The sequence below is a fragment of the Zootermopsis nevadensis genome, unplaced genomic scaffold (assembly GCF_977971745.1).
Source record: "Zootermopsis nevadensis isolate Lab colony 2312 unplaced genomic scaffold, Znev_1.0 Znev_ptg000021l, whole genome shotgun sequence".
Classification (NCBI taxonomy): Eukaryota; Metazoa; Arthropoda; class Insecta; order Blattodea; family Termopsidae; genus Zootermopsis; species Zootermopsis nevadensis.
This window is the reverse complement of record NW_028259153.1, coordinates 11271263-11291658: the sequence shown is the minus strand read 5'-3', so window position 1 is coordinate 11291658 and position 20396 is coordinate 11271263. Positions and strand designations below refer to the sequence as shown.

Below are 20396 nucleotides of genomic sequence, written 5' to 3'. Positions count from 1 at the left end.
GAAATGGAAGTTGGACCAGTAGCAACTAACTCGTAAACTTTGTTCATAAATGCATTAAATAATTTAGGACACGAAGCAGCAGTCTGCAATCACAACTGCAGGCAAAGGCTCACACTTCCGTGCCATTAAAACTATGGCTTATCAGGTCTTTGTCGTCGTCATGGACACGCAAGTGTACTCACGAGGCGAATCCAATGTGTGATGGGATCCTACGTTTTTGGAGTGTGGTTCTCAGACTGAGCTATAGAAAAGTTAAGCTAACTTATTTCCAAATTATGGCATTTTACAGTATAGAAATTGTAGATTCTAAATGATACAGCTGAATTAAAAGCCGGAGTTCTTTGTAAATTGTCACAGTTATTATGTAAACTACAGTCGTCCACGAAAAACTTGGTGGGACCAAACAATTTAGCCACGGAACGGCTGGTCGGTCCGAGCCGACGTAACATGATGTAAAAGGATATATTAAATAAAGTCTTAATTCTCTAACAGGACATGGTTTAGAGTACTGACTTTAATGGCAATTTATGAAACGAAGAAATACATGACATGACATCTGGGGTTCTCACGGCGGTGAGCATGTAAGATGGTAGCCCCTTATGTTGTAACGCTGTGATGACCTGTTGGTGGGTGCCAACGTTTTGGAAGTAGAATGCAAAAATCCAGAAGGCTACCACCGACAAACAACTGACATGACTCTAATGACGGAGATATCACTTCTCCGAAACGTCGCCAGAGTTGATTTTAATGCAAGAAACACTTCGTTTATCACTGTAAATTTGGTACAGCCGGCCATTCTGCTCCCTTTCGTCTGGTGACTGTTGTGGTAACGCGATAATATAGTAATATTACTAACTCTACGAGGTGCGATCGGAAAGTTTCAAGACTGTGTCAATAGCGGGCGAACCGGATGTAGTACGAGCTTCTGACTTTAGGGGGTGCGGCCTACATTCATAGTGAATCAGTGTGCCAGCCGGAATCATCGAATTAGCATTTGTTTCTTAGTTACGGGCGTTTTGGTAGTGCATTACACTGACCCTCCTGCGATTTCGGAATGGCTTGTGCATCAAATTTTGCCAAAGACTCGCCAAAACGGCTACGGAAACGTATGAAATGCTAAAGCAAGCATTTGGGGAGTCCACAATGGGTCGTGCACAAACTTTTGTGTGGCATTCACGTTTTAAAAATGGCCGAACCTCTGTCGATGATGACGAGCGTTCTGGACGACCATCTTCGAGCACAACGCCCGAAAATGTTACGAAGATTCGGCAGGCCATTCACGAAGATCGACGTCGTACCATCAACGACTTGTGCGACATTGTTGGGATAGGCTATGGGACCTGTCAGCTGATTCTAAAGGAAGAACTCCACATGCGACGCATCATGACAACGCGCCAGCGCACACCGCCCTCAAAGTTCGGCAGTTTTTGGCCCCAAACACCATGGCCGTCATTCCGCACCCTCCTTATTCGCCGTGTGACTTCTTCCTCTTCCCAAAGATGAAAATTCAGCTAAAGGGAAGGATATTGAGACGATAGAAGAGATTCAGGCAGAATCGCAGATGGTGCTTGACAGGCTGACAAAGAAAGATTTCCAGGGATGCTTCCAGGCTTGGCAGCGGCGCTGGGATCGTTGTGTTCACTCCCAGGGGAACTACTTCGAGGGTGATGGATGAATTTAATACCTGAGATAAGTGTACGGGTTTTTATAGGCGCAGTCTAGAAACTTTCCGATCGCACCTCGTACATATAGAATTTCAGTTAATGGCAAAATTCAATTCCTTAATTTGGATGCGTTAAAGACAATGGCTCAATTAGATATCATTGAAATATTTTGAAACTTCATTACAGCTCTTGTTTAAATAACATTCATCCAGTCGTAAATGTAAGGATGCGTGGAACTTTGCCTCCATCCTTCTATACGCTTTCATAGTGCCAGTGTTTTGACGCAAGAAGGTCTAGAGCTGCTTTACCCCTGGTTCAGACTAACACAATGATATCGGTGAACGAATGTTACGCTGAATATGACCATTATCTAAGGAAATGACCTCTGTTGTTATCCAGAAGGATTAAGTCCCTATGCACACACGCGGCCTAAATGGCGCACATGACGACACGTGACTGTGTGACCTTAACCACTAACTTCTTTCAACAAGCTCAAGTTCGCCATGAGAAATATTTTGTTACAGGTACATAGGGACCTTTTTAAATCACCCTATACAAGAAGCTTTTTAAATGAAGTCAGACAAAAATTCTACTCGCCAGACACTTCTTCTAAAAGAGAAACTATCATGAACAATTTTTGCAGGTAAATAACTTATTTTGGCATGCAACTGATCTGCGCATTTGATAGCTGACTCACTACAACCAGCTTCTCTGGCATCTTACACCTGCCGAAAACAGACGAAATAAAGCGACGGATCTTTCACACAGTGATAATAAAAACATACGAATCTGAATGCCAAGTACATAAAATGATTGAGGAAAAGGACGAGAGAGAAAATATAGTGACATACAATAGATGTCCAAATAAAATATCATAGAATAAGTCCACGTGGCCTCAAACAGCGGGAATACGTGGAAACTCGAATTAATCCGGACGTGAGGTAGGACAAGTGATAAGCATTATCATTACACAACGCCGTTGTGCTACGAATTACAATACCGAGATAAGGAAATTACGTGGACAAGCACGCTGTTTTATATCGCAATGTTTCACTTTGCTATTGGCCATCGGCGATTTGCAAGAAAGAATTGACATACATTTCCATCTTTATGAAGTATGGCACACCATTCAGCAACTGGCATTTACGCTTTCTGGAATATATATTTTCTGTTCCATCATTTTCTTCCTCCCAGATGCTTCATTTGCGAATTTCACACCACGCTGGCCTTGAAATTAATTCATCGCAGACACGGAATGTTTCTAGAATCAATAAAGACAAATTTATTTTTCGTGTCCCTCGTAAATTTGGTCCATTCTCACCACAGCATGGCGCGACGTCAGGTTACAAATGGGGTAAGCCTCCAGATACGGAAGGCAGCTTCGAAAAGTCTGTATTGAATAGGAAGTCACGGACAGTCGATAAGGGATGGTCGTTTAGTTTGGGGGCTAGTCCGGGAACTAATAACTCCTCACGACAAAAAATTAACATGTTACGAAATGTTACACAGGTCCCACATCTACCGCGACAGTTGATAGTCCTAATGAGATTCGAATGTATTCTTGGTTTATTTAAAGACGCCTTTTCAACGGCAGATGTTGCATAGCATTAAATGAATGACTGAGTAGGCTACTATTAAGGGGAAGGAGTGTGAAAGGAAGCTGTCGTGACCTACTGGCTTCCGTTCTGTCCAAACATTTATCTGGATGGACTGAATAAAACAGCGAAAAACCTTTCAGAACAACCGCTCTCCGGGCCGAGATTCGAACCGGGCGCTCTGAAATATGAAACGTATTAATCACTACATCACGCCACGAGTCGACGAACATATTGTCTACCGTCCGAAGCGCCAAGTGGTCTGTTTGGACATCCGAGGATATATTATGAGGGTAGATGATGGCCGACTCAGAATCACGTTTAAGGTCAGACTGTGGTATTAGCAGTCTGAATATATGAGTGTATTTGTTGCTGTCCATGTCTCAGAAATGGCGTCGCAAGACTAGTATCGACACAAAGAGTTCTCAACCCAGACGGACTTATTACCTGATGCGTACCATGACTTTAATCCGTCATTACTAATGCGAGCCGCATTCAATCCCGGTTCAATCCAAGCGTACTGCAGCAAACCAAGTTAAAATGAACCATTACATCGCACATTCTTATCCGTCCTTCACCAGTTGTAAGCCTTAATAAATACATAGTACTTAATTGTCGTAAATAAGATTGGCCTGCGTTCCTGTTTTATGGCCGGATGAGGAGAATATTTGGACCTAAAATGCACGAAGTAACATGGGACAGAAGAAAATTTGTGTAATGGAGAGCTCCATAATTTAAGACTCCTCGCAGAATAAAAGTGGATAAGATGGACAGGTCATGTAACATTACAAGAGATAATATGAGCATACATTTTGGTAGGGAAACCTGAAGGAAATTTTGTACGGGGCAAAATCATAAACCTAACCAGCACATTCTGCGTGCGTCAGTCACTGCTGACTGCGGCCTGAAGCTTCTGGGTTACATCGGACAAATTTAACATAAAACTGCATAATTACTAATTGAAAGCTTTTGCTGACATCAACAAAGGCTATGTATAATATTTTTAACATAATGAACAATCCACATGGAGATTTCTATACTTCGAAGTGTTGTCTGCCATCATATCATCATTCAGTACAAATATCCATTAATTGTTATCAACGTTTAAAAAAATACATATTACCGGTTTATTTTAGATTAATGTGTACGCGTTACGGCATTTTTTCTACTTTCACTGTAAGCAATGTATTAAATGCACAATTAGGTGTTTTACCGCAGTAAATATTTTATATTTTTGCGTGTTTTTGTTTTTGTTTTTTTAGTTCTCCCTTGATACTTCGTTAATTCGTTTAATTTTAACTGGTTATATGAACACGCACGTGGTTACGCTTCAATATGTAATTTCTCATATTCCGTGCAGGATTTTATTTATACTTCTTGTATACTGTGTATGTGTTTGCGTATTTTGTTTTAAATTCGCACGTACTTATATAGCGTCCTTGCAGTGGCCGCCTCTTATATGTTAATCCCTCTTTACACATATTAGGAAATTAAGTAATTATCAGAATCATCATCTACAGTCACAGTATTATTATATTAAACCATAGGCCAATTTCACTATTAACTATTTCTTCTAAAGTACTTGAGAAGGTTACGTACAACAGGTTAAACCTTCACATGCATACTAGCAACATACTGGTCCCAACAATTTTGGTTTCAGGAAAGGTATGCCCACTGAAAATTCATCATTCAAACTAACAGAACTTGGGTTAAAAATCTATTAACCTAAAAATTATTGTTGGAGGAATATTCCGTGATTTAGCTTTTGACTGTGTAAATAATTACATTTTGTTAATTAGATTACATTTTTATGGCAGTCAAGCAAAAGCTGAAAAATGGTTCAGATTCAATCTAATAGACAGAAAAGAAGATTAAAATAAAATCTCCCGATAACACTCAGAATTTTTTTTAACTGGGGAACAACAGAACATGGAATTCCCTAAGAGTCAATTCTAGGGCCTTTGCTTTTCATAATATACATAAATGACCTTCCTCCAACAATAAATAACTTGAAGATTTCTGTCTTCTGGGTTATTGCGCTGTGTAGTCTGGTCGATGTTAACCAACGTTTCAGAGGTCATACTGCCTCCGTCATCAGGGCATGACGGAGGCAGTATGACCTCTGAAACGTTGGTTAACATCGACCAGACTACACAGCGCAATAACCCAGAAGACAGAAATCTTCATACTCACCGCTGTGAGAACCTCAAGTCTTACATAATAAATAACTTATCAAAACCCATAATATTCCCTGATGACACAAGCGTCGTAACAGCTACTAAAAATTTTGATAATTTCTGTACAATGTCAAACAGTTATCTTTCATGACAATGGTTCACTGCTAACAAGCCGGCCCTAAATCTAGATAAAACAAATGTAATAACATTTATAATAAATAATTAACCACAATATGTCTTAAGTATTGGTTATGGAAAGTATACAAAAGAGTCAGTAAAAAGGAAATATTTTAATTTACAAATTGATAACCACGTAAACTGGAAAAATCGTACTGATCAAATGGTTCCAAAGTTAAAGGGAGCATGTCAGTAACACTGACCGTCACTCTGAGATCAGCCTATATTCATTATACAATGAAGTAAGAAATAATTTCTGTGGGAATTCTTCTAACAACAAAACGATATTCACTTTACAAAAGAAAAATGTTAGAATGGGTGGTGTCAAAGCTAGAAATTCATGTAGAAGTCTATTTAAGTAGTTCAAGATCTTACCTCTTCCATGTGAATACAAATTCACATTAATGAACTTCGTTGTGAATAACCAAGAACATTTTCGAAAAAACTTCGCTGTACACCATGTTAACGCAATGAATAAGTACCAGCTTCATAGACAAATTGCCAATCTCTCAAGCTTTCCAGAAAAGTGCATTCTCTACTGGCATCAAAATTTTCAATGGTCTACCATCTAGTCTCAAGAATCTTATGAATAGAAAGTCACAATTTAAAGATGCATTAAAAAAGTGCTCGAATACACACTCGTTTTACTCTGTTGATGAATTTCTATTGTTTGAAAATTACTCAAGTGTTTTAAAGGGTTTCTTGCCTTTATATAGTGTAAATAGGTTATATAATTCATTTCCTGCATGTGTGTGGATTTATTCAAAAGTTATTTACTTTATGTAATATCTTTATTTACTCGTATTATATGTTAAAGAGTTTATGATAGGTTGAAATGCACTTGCATATACGAACTGTATTTTTATGACTTATTCCATATCCTACAGTAATTTTTCTAGCTTATGGATCCATGGAATATATTAATACGTACGTGTGTATAGAACAATTTTCTGCAGTCCTACTACACGTATCTGAAGGAATATTCTTCTGAAGCCGCTGTGTCTGGCGTTTATAAAATGACCCCTCGCTGACAGTATTGTTACCACCTTCCACTTCCCGGACATTTTTTTCTTTAAACGTTACGTGTGTATTTCTGGATTTTTAATGATATTATTTGTTTTAATTTGTTTTCTTCTCTACTTTATTTATAATAATATATTCGATTATGAAGACATTTCTTCTCGATAGTGATACTATAGTCCAAAATGACTTTGTATGAAACTGAAAGGTTAGGTGATATCTGTAATGCAGTAAAAAGACTAGTTCTATGTTTTGCATCTTCGGTCAGTTTAATTAAACTGTATTGTGACAACAGCGTTAATATTTATTACTAAAAATTTTACTATTTGTTGATGAGACTTACTAAAGAAGTGGTTAGATTTTTCCCAAGATGAAGTTTTATCCTATGGCATGGCGTGGAATGTCAGTCACCTCTAGTGTACACTTGGAACAAACACACAAGCAACACCAACTTTTCTCCCCGCACAACCGACCGGCCTCAGACGCGGCGGTCGAGACACTGGGCCAGTCTTCCAATCAGAACTAGTCGCTTGTTTGCTTCATACTATGTCGTCAGCACTGCGGGCTCCCTTAGTAGGTCTCGAAACACAATACCAGAATTGGGTTTTGGTAATATTGTTCACTAAATGTGTTCGTTGGTATCCTCTGAATTACTAATCATTGTTCACATGCACGGATTGTCTTATGGGGCGGAATAGGACCAGAGTAAAATGGAGCTGTCAAACTACGTAACTTCAGCTTTCGGGGTTGAGCCGCGTTGAATGTTGAGAATTACCCAACGTTTCGACAGGAATTGCAGTTGCCATCTTCAGGGTGAATGCAAAGTGTTTGGTCGTTTTTGGAAGCCTTTTCAGCTGTCTTCCCATCACATTCGATGTCTGCAGTTGGTACAGCGTTGTTAAACAACCTACGAATTAATACTTCCAACTCGACGGGGGAAATAATTTGGCCGACTACAGCAAAGGTCTTTTTACAAGGGAAATTGTTCCTAACAAGATCTGAATTTTTAATGTAAATTATAAAGGACTTTCCTCATATTCAACCTCATAGTTCAAAGCTATCAGACGCTGTTATATCATTCTGAACAATTAGCTAAAAGTTTCCGATTTCTAAATCAACAAATAAATGGGAAAAGGCCCAGGGAGTGGGAGTCTGGCGACACAAATGTATGTCATCATTTGAAGTCTGTAAGTATACACTTCCGTATTTCTAATGCAGAAGTGGAGAAACTTTCAATCAGTTAACTGTTAACGCTGGTTTCAGGAACACACACAGCATGCATCATGATGTTTATTCTACTGGTAAACAGAAATTAGTACAACTGATTACCGGTTGTCTGGATTGAATAGTCATCTCACTGCCGGTATTACTCTATGCCAACGCCGAGCTATCGCATTCTAGTCGATTATGGAACACTTCGACTCCAATTCGTGATTTCGATATATCGTTTAAAATATATCTTGTAAAGAGGTGACACGAGGTCTTTTGATAGATTATTTTGTTATGCGACTGTAATATATCTTGTAGTGCTACAATGAGTCCTAAAGTGGAAGTTTTGGTAGTTGATACAACTGCTTTTATAAATAATACGGCCCTTCATGTAAGTACCAGTCATATTCGCTTTTCATTCAATGAAGTCTTCATACAGGGACTACAGACCCTAAAGGGGATTTGTTTGCTTTTACAGGAACTTGGCAATCAAATTACAACTGTCCAGGAAGTTGTAAATGAAATTACTAGTAAACGACAAATAAGAAGACTGGTTGTTCTTCCGTATGATCTTGAAGTAAAGACGGTGTTTCAAGAAAATATACAGTATGGTGAGTACTCGATGTAGCCCAAGACAATCCATCTGTGAAAGTTTCAGTTGAGATCATTTACAGATATAAGTTAGTGTAAGACATATCACCATTTAGCACCTGGTTATATTTATTTGAGAGTGCCTCTTTGTTTCTTACTAATAATTAACTTCAAGTTTTCTTTTGTAAATAGTGCTGGCCAGTTTCATTAATTTTTGTTCTGTTCTTGTGGGATTGAACGATTTAAATAGTACAGTCGCCTCAGAATGTGGCATGCATTTTTCATGAACTCAAAAATTCATTACCATGTTTACAAGAGCCAGGTGAATCCACTCCACCAATTGTTAATATTAAAGTAATAAATATGCACGTATATTAGTTACAGAATTTTCTAAGAAAACTGGTGATTATCCAAGCCTATCAGCAACTGACATCAAAGTTATGGCACTTGCTTACCAACTTGAGAAAGAGAGAGTTGGTACAGATCACTTGAAGAAAGAACCTCTGATTAATCGCTTAGTAACATTTATACATCATTTACCTGATGAATCTAAAGCCACTGCAGGATTTTATGCTCCAAGCAAGAAGGTTTGTATAAAAATTATTTAATGATACTGTTCACCTAAGCTGAGATTAGGCATTTATATTGTATCATATCGCTGTTCAGTCTTCCCTTAATTTGGCTGACAAGAATTCTGTCCCTTGATAAAGTTAGCCTTCTCTTGTAATTACTAAGTTTCCCTCTCTTTTACATGTTAATTTGCTTTTTATCCCCTACATCCAAAAGTTTTATCATCCATATTTCTGTGCTTCATATGATTCCCTTTTTGTCAAGGCACGAAAACTAAAAGTACTTCTCAGAATACCATCATCTATACTCACATTGTGTCACAGCCCATAGAACCACCTCAAACGTCATACTTCACTTATTTCTATGATTTTTATGGAATCATATCTTACCCAACAGTGTTTCAGAAGTTAAAATTATATCATAAATTTCTAACTACATTCTCTTGTAGAATGCGGATGAAAATGATGAATCTTGCGACACAGAAATAAATGATCTACTGGGAAAGCTTACTTCTCTGGACTGCAACAAAACTGATGAAGACATTATAAATGATATACTGGTGCCAGTTAAAGAAAACATACATGAACAAACCTATGAAAATGAATTGGAATGCAGTGATATTAATTCAGACTGCTCAGAAAGTGATTATGCATCTGATGCTGAAGATGGGTCTGGCTGGATTACACCCCAAAATATAGCTCAGAAGAAGCAAGAAGTCAATTCTGAAGTAGATAATGCACCAGTGAAGGTTGCATGTATCACATCTGACTTCGCAATGCAAGTAAGATAAATAAATACATTTTGTGACAGCACCTATAATTTTCTGCATATTATATACATGTATATTTTGTTCCTAAATTTATAGCAAATATGTGCACGACTCTTTATTTGTTTACTTTTCTTTTCCCATAGAATGTTCTGAAGCAGATTGGACTCAATGTTCTGTCAAGTGATGGTCGTCATATCCGGCAGTTACGAAGTTTCATTCTAAGATGTTATGCTTGCTTTAAGACAACTAGTATCATGACTAAGGTATTTTGCCCTAACTGTGGAAACAGAACCTTGAAGAAGGTGGCAGTATCTCTGAAGGAAGATGGTACTCAAGTGATCCATCTCTCTTCAAGAAAACGACTTTCAACACGAGGAAAGAGGGTGAGTTAACTCAAATATTAGTCTGTTCAATACATACAAGTAACTAGTATTGTTCTGATTGTTAAATGTGCTGGACATGCAACTCAGATGGAGAAGCAGCTGCCACTAGGATGACAAGCAAATTGGAAGGTAAACAGTAAGATGAATCTTACAGCTTGTGAGAATGGGAAATAGGTGCAACTGGCCCAGGAACATGTGAAATGGTGGTCTGTGGTATTAGTGATGTTGAACATTCAAGTTCAGCTGCCAGATAATTAAGTAAGGGAGTTACGTACAAGGACATTATCCATAGGGTTACTAGTGGGTGTGTGTTAGTGTATATGGATGTGTTAATTCTCATATTTTACACATTTATAGACTTTGGTCTAAATAACACTTCAAAGGTCACAAGTCTCAAAAACTATGTATGTGGCACTCAGGGGTGTTTCTTTACCACTTATTTGTAACTATATGACACACCTGAACAAATGTTCTATTCTACTGTTATATGATCTCTTGGCATATGAAACTTTAAATTTTGGGATACAAATGTAACATGTAATAGTTTCATGAACATGGTGACAGTTGAAAATGAGTTGACACGATTACGTTGTATATTTCAGTTCTCGCTTCCAACACCCAAGGGAGGTAAACATGCCAACAACCCAATACTGTGTGAAGACCAGCGTATACCAGATCAGCGACCTTCAAGACTTGCCCGTACCAAGAACAATCCTCTAGATCCAGACTATACAGCAGGTTTGATTCCATGATTTTTGGTCTTTTGTTTTGCAGATGGAACATATCAAGTATAATTCATGTTATGGGATAGCAGCATGTTTCCTAATGAATATTATATTCAGTGTATATGTCTTGCCAATAATGTCTTCCATTTCAGGTTATTCGCCTTTTGTAATCAGAGATACAAATTCAAGATCAGCTATGCTTGGAATTCGGGGTACAGATATCATATCCATGATGAGGAGGAATCCCAATGAAGGCAGGTGTAAAGGCAAGAAAAAGAAGTGATGTATGAAAAGTGAACATGAAGTAATTGTAAATGCTATTATCTGTTTATTAAAGTACTTACATTGATTTCATAGCATTTCAGCTGACATCTTCTGGATCATTTCTTTGTTTTACTCTTAGGCCTTTTGTTAGGGCTTATGTAGGAACATGCCAAATAATTGCCCGTGGGATGTAGAAACAGGACATAGTTATTGTCACCATTCGTGTAGAACTGGTGTTCTTTGAGACCCCAACTAACTGGACTGTCAGCAAAACCTTGCACATACAGGCTGATCCAAGGAATACTTGTTCTTTGTAGCACATATTGTCTGAAGGGGAGAAAATTGCGGCATACAGAATGATTGTTTCCCTTAGCAGCTTAATGATCATGTAAGTACTATGACATGTCATTAGAATGAACTCTGGAAGATGTACATCAATGTGCAGATTATGCCACCACATACAAATACCAGACTTGCACAAAACTAACAATGTTTTTGTTACTTCAGCATGTACTTTGCCCAGACTCACTATTGCCTTAAAGGTGGCTGTCTTCTGTATATCTTATGTCATCACCCTGATGATGATGGCAGCAAGGTCCTCTGAAACACTGGTAATTTTCTACCAGACTACATGGTACTACAACCCAGAAGACAGCCATCTTCATACACACCACCATAAGAACCTCAAGCCCTACAATTTGTTGATGAAATTACATACTATGAACTATAAACTAATACAAAACAAAACCAGTGAAATCATGATACTCATACCTCAGTCTATCAAAGAGTCTGTGAATCTGACTGTATGTAAAGTACCCTGTCCATTGTAGATGTGCAGCTGCACCAACGTCATTGGTTTCCAGAGGACACTGGTATGTGTTTACAAAATTGTCTGGAGCTCCAGAGTCCCTGTAATATACACTTATGCTGTAAATATTTAAATGCAGAATACATTAATATATGGTAACTAGTAATTCAGTATCACACATCCAAGTGATCATTGTACCCACATACTCATAGGACAAGCTGGAAAACAATGTTGACATTTGCAAAGATTTATAACAACACTTATTATGCAGAATTCATAACAGTCACAGTAGTCATCGTATAAAACAAAACCTAAAGATTATGCTGAACACATTCTTTGAAATTATGAAGACACTTTAAGGATGGAAACCATCCATATAGCGATAGAAATGTACAAATATTGGGAACTTCAGGGTTATGAATGGTACACTGTCCTGAAAAATTCATACTGATAGAAACATCTTTTATTCTGTACCAAAAAGGTCCTCATAACAACTATTTGTCGTGTGCGTAGCAATAATGCAGCTTCTTCCAGGGCGATGATGAAGGCAGCAAAGACCTGTGAAATGTCGGTAAACTTCTACCAGACTACATGGTACAACAACCCAGAAGACAGCCATCTTTGATTTTCCTAGTATTTAGAGGGTGCAAAGTTCAATTCAGACAACTGCTACAAATCTCTAAAATAAAAATAAATATCTGCCAATGTATGGTATTCACCACTCACCTACAACCAAGAGTTGAGCCAGCTTCTGAAACATCAAATATACCTAAAGCAATGGACAGTATGCAACATAATCTTGGTATAACGAATCTACCACAGGAACAAACACTTTAGAGAATCACATTAATATGAGTAGCCAGTCCATAAAAATTCAAAATTTATCTTCCAGGTGAACAAGGCTATTGGAACTTTGTGTAAATCCAGAGATCCTTGCAGCATACAATCTAAAGTATGAGTGTCAATATTAAAGAAATAATAAAGTAACTCTGTGGACTGAATTCCTTCTTGAGAAACTAACAGTCTCTCAACTTGTCAAAAATTCCCATGTTTTATGGAACATGAAGGTTCATTACCATGTTTAGAGGAGCCCACCATTGGTCCCTATTCTGAATAAGATGAACCAAATGAACTTAAGAATGAATAATACTCACAGATCAGCTCCAATACTGAAAGCTCCTAGCCACTCTATAAGTTCCAAAGCATCATCATCATCACCGTTATCACCCAAAAAAAATTCTGGCACCTTCACGTTGTATGAAACCTGCCTGGAGAATCGAGGCTGACACAGCAATACCTTGTGACCTCTTGATGAAAAATATGCAGCCACTGATGAAGGACATATCTTCTCCTCTAACAAAATAAATATATAAATATTTACAAGATAAGATGTTTGTTCTATATACTGATATTCTGGGAACTACTTCAGTTTGTAACTCTTCTCTGCAGTTTCGTAACTGCAACATCCTCTAAATTTCCTCAGTTGTTGGAAGTTTTTTTAAAAATTTATATAACAAATGAAATAACAATTTTCAGTTAAATATGTGTACTCATATGTTTAATAAATGAAAAAATTTAACTACACCATACCACTGTATATTTTAGTCAAAGTAAAGCTGTCCCACTTTACACCAGAGGTGCTTGGGGGGCAGGGAGGGGTGTTATAGTGCCTACTAAATCTTGACCTCAGCACTAGGAAGGGGGAAGTGATCAGCATCACACCACAGATATGTTTAACCCTGTAGTAGCCATTGGATAAAGGCTGGATGGGCTCCAGAGCCAGGCTGAATGCCCCTGCCAGGGATCAAACCCAGTTGTTCAGCCCATAGTCAGACACTATACTGACTCAGCTACTCCGGCTTGCATTTTAGTCAAATTTATTTTCTCACTTCTGTCTACATCAACCTTAAATTTTAACATATACCAGTTATAGCATGAAAGTTAATATGGTCAACAATTTCCTCTTCACACGCCATGCCAATCAAAATTACTCAAAAATGTTGGTTTGCAGTCCAAATTAAAAAATCAGCATAAATTAGCACAAATTTTGCCACTAAATTATTATAAAATTCTGAAGGAAATATGCTTCCTGTTACCTAAGTATAAACAGATTAATTGTGAAAATATGTACCTGGTGGATCCCATGCTACTAAGAGGTTCAGCTTGAGCTGCAAGTTTTCCTTGAGGCAGTGCTGTACTCTGTTGTAGTACTTCTTGCCTGGTGTGAAGTACTGCTCTTTGAGGTCCACTTGCACCACTGTAAATGTACATCATAAAAACAATACCTTCAAGAAAGCATGATGAGCATACAACAGAGAGAGAGAGAGAGAGAGAAGGGTGTTGTAAATGCAGAACTTTAGTCTGTAGAGGTATGCACAAGATCCAGGAGAAATATTCCTTTATTGTTTACTGATTATACATAATTTTTGTACAATGTGTTTAAGTATTTGTTATCACAGTCTTGATTACAAAACAATCCATTTTGAAAAGATTATTATGATACAAGACACTTGATTCATTCAGACTTTTCGTAATATTGAATAGTCACATTAAGATAAGATTAAACAAACACAATAACACTGGCAAAATATAAACAAATCAGAAGAAACAAAAATGCAATACAGTTAAAGTATAACAATTGAGAATCTGACAGGATTTACCAGTTTACACCCATATATTGACTAATTCTACTAAAATGCAGGGTGTTATTGTTGAACAAAAACTAAACTTTGGAAGACCAACATATTTCTTGGCAATAAGTCCCAAAATATAAAATACAAGACCATTTATATGTTTTGGTATTCCCATGACAATTAATGCTTATCTACCCCAGTCACAATGGCTAGTTCCCATACTTTAAAATATGTATCAAATAAATTATGGTACTGAAATAGAAAAATTCAAGCAAATATGCAAAATATTATATCGTGACACTTTCAAAATGTATGTTCATAATTTACAGTCAACTCATGTAAGTTATATAGTAAATAACTTAGTTTGAAGTGTAAGAAAGGGTAGGTCTAATGTCAAGATCTAAATTCTTCTGTTTCAGCTCTTTGCGAAACTCTGTCAACTCCTCTTCAGTGATTCCCTGCCAGCTTTCCAACTCTGACAACACTCTCAGATTGTCACAATGAGTCATAAGTAGACGCACTGTTTGCATACTTAAATTATCACTGTATAAAATCTTCAGTTCTTCAAGGTGCTTCATGGGATTTTTGGAAAGCACTTTAGACATTGTTACATCTCCAATTCCAGTGGAAGAACCCAATTGGATGAATCTGATGTTCAAGCAGTTTGAAAGCAGAAATTCAAGGTGCAGCAAATTGCACTCTGCTACACACATTATCGTTTCAAGAGACCGAAATGGTTGGACAGGCAACATTTTCAGTGACAATGAGGTGTGTTCCAAGAACTCACAGTTGTAGAATGCAAGTTTTTTAAGATTTGGACAGTATTGGCTGATATATATCAATGCATTTAGGTCTATCTCTTCCACGTGTTCTAAATGAAGCCAAGTGAGATTATAGCCTTTCACTTCCAGCAGTTGTTTTACCCTGTCAGTGAAGAAATCACAAGAGAGAAGTTTAAGTTCACACAAATCATCCAAGGCAGACAACACTGTCAGATCACTAATTCGTTCATCGTGATAGATGGAGACATGAGTAACCCGAGGACACATCTCAATTAGGAGATTCAGATGGTAGGTGGTGACATCTCTGCTCTGAAAGATTCTCAATCCAAATGGACCAATATTACCCTCAGTTAAACGTATATGTTCCAATATAAAACCAAATTCATCACAGCGACCCAAATCTTCCAATCGTGAAAGTCCCTTCAACAGAACTGCATAGCCTTCTAAAGAGACTGAAGTACGATAAAGGTGCAATTCCTTCAACTCCCTGCAGTTTACCAGAATGCTGACACTTCGATCTGTTACTGAACGTGACGCTGTTACATCAAGAAATTGTAGTTTACTACAGTTTTGCCCCACAACTGAGAGAATGTGATCTGTGCAATCAAAACACAGACAAAGTGATGTCAAGTTTTTCATGGATGACACACCACACACAGTCAGTTTCTCAATATCGGAAGTTTTCCATCCCCCTGATCCAGATCCTAGATTCAGCTTTTCCAAACCTGTCATCCTATACAGATTTTTGTATAGTACATGACGCATTATTTTTGGCCAAAGTGAGAAGTCTATGTTCCGCAGATGGGGGTGAATGGCTACTTCTGTCAGAGTCACAACTATATTCATTTGATTAATAAAAATTGTCATTGGTTCAAAATCATCATATGCTTGTTTTGTTTCCTGTATAAGAGCAGCTATGGCTGTAAGCACTTCGGTGGCCATCTGGTCATACAGGTACCAAGGTACACTAGCATACAGGAGTTCGTTGAGTCGATCCAAGTTGCTCTGCATGAGGGTCATTCCCCTTAAGCTGTCTTGCCGAGCAATACTGACAAGTGGGTTGATCATTTTCCGACCAACAGTTGTCACAAACTGCCCAACTGCCTGAAGAGCCAAGCTCTCCATGGACAGAGGTTGCTTTTTCTTAGGCATTTTAAACGTTTTTTATGTCAGTATCTTTACTTAAACCATAACTGGAAAGAAAATGAGGAGTCTCAGAAATATGCTTCCTAAGACTACAAAAAATTAATGTTGCCCATTTCATTGTAATTTAAAACTTATATCTAATATTATTATTAGCATAATATTCAGTAATAGTAAATAAATAGGGGTAATAAAACCTTAAAGGGGCAAGATGTGTGGCAAGAAAAAAGAAAAAGAATGAATGACCACTTCATAGCAATCTACATCTCTTAACTTTACTATTACTGTAAGTATGAGTCAATGGTAAATAAACAGGGTTAATTAACATCTCCTTAAAGCAATTCTGCATTCCACTTTCCTGTTTCCAAAATTATCATGGATCTGATAAATACAGCAACCTTGTAGTGTGTTTTGATGGCAGAATGAATGCATCATCCTACCATACACATTTCTGCAATATATCAGAATAAGAAGAGAATTTTCTTCATTTCTTGGCAATGCTACTGTATTATTAATTACTTTATTTTGGATTTCAGCCATTGCCATTTACAAATGCAATTATTTAAAAAACAAAATGTTTTGAACAATGGATATTTCATTATTCAGGAGATTTAGAGCACAAAATATCATAATTTTGCATGAATGATGATAGTGTTACTCCTACTTTAGAAATAAATATGGTCCATAAAGTTGTTCAAAAGAGCTATTGGTAAAGAACAAACATGGGGATGTGATGATATCATAAAGCCTATCTCTCCTTAAAAAATAATAAAGGAACATTTTACACAAAACAGCAAGGAGGACATGCTGACATAAGACGTTTAAAAAAAATGTGGTCATTTGTTCCGATCAGTGACCTCTAAATCAGTGGTAATATTTTTTACTTAATCTACCAAACATTTAAAGAACCACATAAAACATGGTGTAGTTTAAAGTTCATGTTACAATCCCAATACAGTTAAATTTATTAAGACAGGTAGCAACTGTCCTCAAACATTTCCCTGTGCAAATTGTGTGGGCATGTTTGTTTAACTTTAAAACAACAAAAAAAAGCAAAAATCACATAAGATGAGACACTGTGAAAAAATATGTGGTAAAGGTTTAATTCTCATTATTCTCAGTAATACCTTATGAACTCTTACCATATCTATTAGGTTTTGATCGTGAGAAGAATGAAGGTTTGCCTTCCAGTCCAAGTTCTTGATAAGTTTGTCTGTTAAGACTGAGGACTAGATGCCCTGATGGTATCAGAGCTACACAGTCATCTGTATCAATGTTTGTGCCATCGCTCAGGATTATTAGATGTCCTATATTTAAAACAGAAGAACCAACATGGGCAATAAATGTTATACACAATAGCTTTATCAGTAAAAATATAGACTCCAGTCACCAATTTTAGTACCAGGTGTAATAGTGAAGGTTCTACAAACATGATAAATAAATAGGTCTATTTAAAATTCACTACATTCAGACACACTCACTGTCTGTTACACATAATAATACTGAAGCCTTAAAGACTCACTTTGCATACTCTTTCTTTAAACATCCTTATGTGACTTACCAAAGGAAGTAGTGGTTGAGATGGTCAAAGTTTATGACATTAACCATCATCAAAATTATCTTAACTTCAGAAGATGAATTATCTAAAATGTACAGCCATTCTCTAGGACTGTACATTTGGCAGTGTAGAATAAATAAGGGGATACATTTTTACTTCTTTATGAATAAATATTAGCTAGCACTACACAAAGACACATTTTGCACATCTGTCAAAATAACTGTGACTGATATGGACAATTTTTATTATACATAAGGTGTTGTAGGTTATCCTGATGCTGTCAGATAACATACCATTAATATACGATTCTGAAAATCCATGTAATAACTCTCCTAGCATTAGTTTCCTACAGATGAAAGTAACAGCTCATGATACAAAATATTTCTGATTAAAATACAATTACTAATCAGCATCTATATGTAAGATTTTGATATAATATAAAATTATAGTTATATCTACAAGTTTTTTAAACAGTATGAAACAGTGGTATGTTTCATTATTGTTGATACTACCAATGGTTCATCAAAGGATAAACAAGATATTCTGTGACATTGCAATTATAAGGTAAATGTGCCAACCATTTCTGTCACCAGTCAATTGTCTCTGGTCCATGAACCTTAACTTAAGTCTTCAGCAAAGGCTTATGAGAAAAAGCAATTTGTCCACAGATCATACTAATTACTTGTTATATTAACTATATAATAAGCAATGGTGGTTGGTACCTTGGATGATTGATGATCATTTGCTCTTAAGGGTCTAATGAGACAATATTTATGACTATGTGCATTTACTACTTTAGATTTTCTCCAACACTCTTGTCATACATAATATATGAAGATGGAGGGATGAGGTTCTACTTCTATTGTCACATTCCTAAATTACTGCTCTCTCCATCACTTACTCATCAACTAACATCAACGCTGAATATTGCTCAAAGCAATCGTCTGATTTTGTTGACAGTTCAGAAAAGCAAACAAACAAATAAAAAACATTCAATTCATTCATTCCATATGCAGATTTCAAAATTAGAAGCAATCCACAAATTCAAACTACATATAGTACTCTGTACTAATGTATGTCTTAACACCGCATACTGAAATTTAAATGGAAATGCAGAACGAAAGTCTACGAAAAATCTTGGTTTACATTGACCTCGACATAAACCAAAGTTTCAACTAATGTATTACTAATGTAAGCTACAAATCCAGTATCTGTTCATAACAATTCGATTTTAATATATTTCAAACGAGCAAATTTCAATCAAAGGCAACGCCAACAGCTGTCACGAGGACCGTACTTACCTCTCTTTACAAATATTTCGATGAAATCTTTGTTGACCAACTCACTGACATGAATATCTTCTACTCTATAATAATCACAGTCTTCATTCAATGCATCCGTAATTACCTCTGGTACATTTATTGTATCTGGCAATACAACAGAAACCTGCGAACAAAACACCGGTTGTATGCTTGATGCATTCCCTTTAGAAATAGAATGTAGATATCGGAAAATAAATCGATATTGTTTACCAAATAGTTAAAGTGATGTAAGTCGATTAAATCAATGCACTGGGTTTTCAGTTCGTTAAAATTGCCTCTTTTGAATTTAAAATTACAAGCAGGAGGAGAAAAATTCCACACTTCAGGACACAACATTTCTCTTCTCACAAAACTTCACAGCTTGCAACTCCTCGCCATGACGGAAATTAAGCCCAAGGTTGTAAAACAAAAAATGTCACTATGTACTACTACTGTCACTACTTCGTTTCCACATAACCTTCATTAAATGGAGGACTTAATAATGTTCTAAACTAGAAGCAATTGTTTGTTTTAAAGTTCCAAAGTAATAGAAATTCACGTACATTCCGCACAATTAGTTGTTGTGTGCCATTTTATCTTGCGAGAAGTTGGCTATTTGTAAAGGGCCATATCGAGCAGCGGAATAGTTGTTGACGATTGTAGTATCGATTTACAGCAACCGAAGTTGGTGAAATAATTACTTCACTTCAACTGAAGAATAACAATACTGGGTCGTCAACGACCCCAAAACATTATGTTGTACATTTCGACTGGCTCTCTTATAAGTAAAACCATATTAACAACTGACGGTAGGTTATCTTGTAACACGACATATTTCATATATAGCAGTCTTTGAAATCTTCAAACCAAAATATAATGAAAAACCTTTATACAGAAATGTAGCGCAGTAAACTTACAATGGAATAAATGGACAGATATACATGAATCCCATATGATATATATTAGGAGATTTCATCATATCGACTTACCTTCTGTTTGTAAGAAATGGTGTAAAGCATTATCATGT

The 20396-nt window shown here is 36.7% G+C and overlaps 3 protein-coding genes across 3 annotated transcripts; 1 reads left to right on the top strand and 2 right to left on the bottom strand.

Moving 5' to 3' along the window:
* The first annotated feature begins 8022 nt into the window (after positions 1-8022).
* Positions 8023-11239, top strand: LOC110827113 (RNA-binding protein NOB1). The gene is made up of 7 exons (XM_022058484.2): positions 8023-8233; positions 8321-8453; positions 8812-9020; positions 9452-9784; positions 9916-10155; positions 10758-10893; positions 11033-11239. The coding sequence occupies exons 1-7, from the start codon at positions 8168-8170 to the stop codon at positions 11161-11163; spliced, it is 1248 nt and encodes a 415-aa protein (XP_021914176.1). The 5' UTR covers positions 8023-8167; the 3' UTR covers positions 11164-11239.
* Positions 11186-19881, bottom strand: LOC110827115 (ribonuclease P protein subunit p40). Its single transcript, XM_022058486.2, has 7 exons — positions 19601-19881; positions 19370-19514; positions 17653-17817; positions 14084-14209; positions 13107-13305; positions 11916-12053; positions 11186-11471 (listed from the first exon to the last, which is right to left on the bottom strand). The coding sequence occupies exons 1-7, from the start codon at positions 19724-19726 to the stop codon at positions 11261-11263; spliced, it is 1110 nt and encodes a 369-aa protein (XP_021914178.1). The 5' UTR covers positions 19727-19881; the 3' UTR covers positions 11186-11260.
* Positions 14334-17792, bottom strand: LOC147873181 (uncharacterized). The gene is made up of 2 exons (XM_087353096.1): positions 17653-17792; positions 14334-16560 (listed from the first exon to the last, which is right to left on the bottom strand). Exon 2 carries the CDS (start codon positions 16517-16519, stop codon positions 14945-14947), a length of 1575 nt encoding a protein of 524 aa, XP_087209222.1. The 5' UTR covers positions 16520-16560; positions 17653-17792; the 3' UTR covers positions 14334-14944.
* Positions 19882-20396: the final 515 nt, after the last annotated feature.

Bases quoted from the DNA above. Each gene is read 5' to 3' on its own strand.
- LOC110827113 (XM_022058484.2), top strand. From the start codon at position 8,168: ATGAGTCCTAAAGTGGAAGTTTTGGTAGTTGATACAACTGCTTTTATA. The intron at 9,021-9,451 runs GTTTGTATAAAA...ATTCTCTTGTAG, and splicing joins TTTATGCTCCAAGCAAGAAG to AATGCGGATGAAAATGATGA. The intron at 10,894-11,032 runs GTTTGATTCCAT...CTTCCATTTCAG, and splicing joins AGATCCAGACTATACAGCAG to GTTATTCGCCTTTTGTAATC.
- LOC147873181 (XM_087353096.1), bottom strand. From the start codon at position 16,519: ATGCCTAAGAAAAAGCAACCTCTGTCCATGGAGAGCTTGGCTCTTCAG.
- LOC110827115 (XM_022058486.2), bottom strand. From the start codon at position 19,726: ATGTTGTGTCCTGAAGTGTGGAATTTTTCTCCTCCTGCTTGTAATTTT. The intron at 19,515-19,600 runs GTAAACAATATC...TTTTGTTCGCAG, and splicing joins TACATCACTTTAACTATTTG to GTTTCTGTTGTATTGCCAGA. The intron at 12,054-13,106 runs GTGAGTATTATT...TGTATATTACAG, and splicing joins TTCAGTATTGGAGCTGATCT to GGACTCTGGAGCTCCAGACA.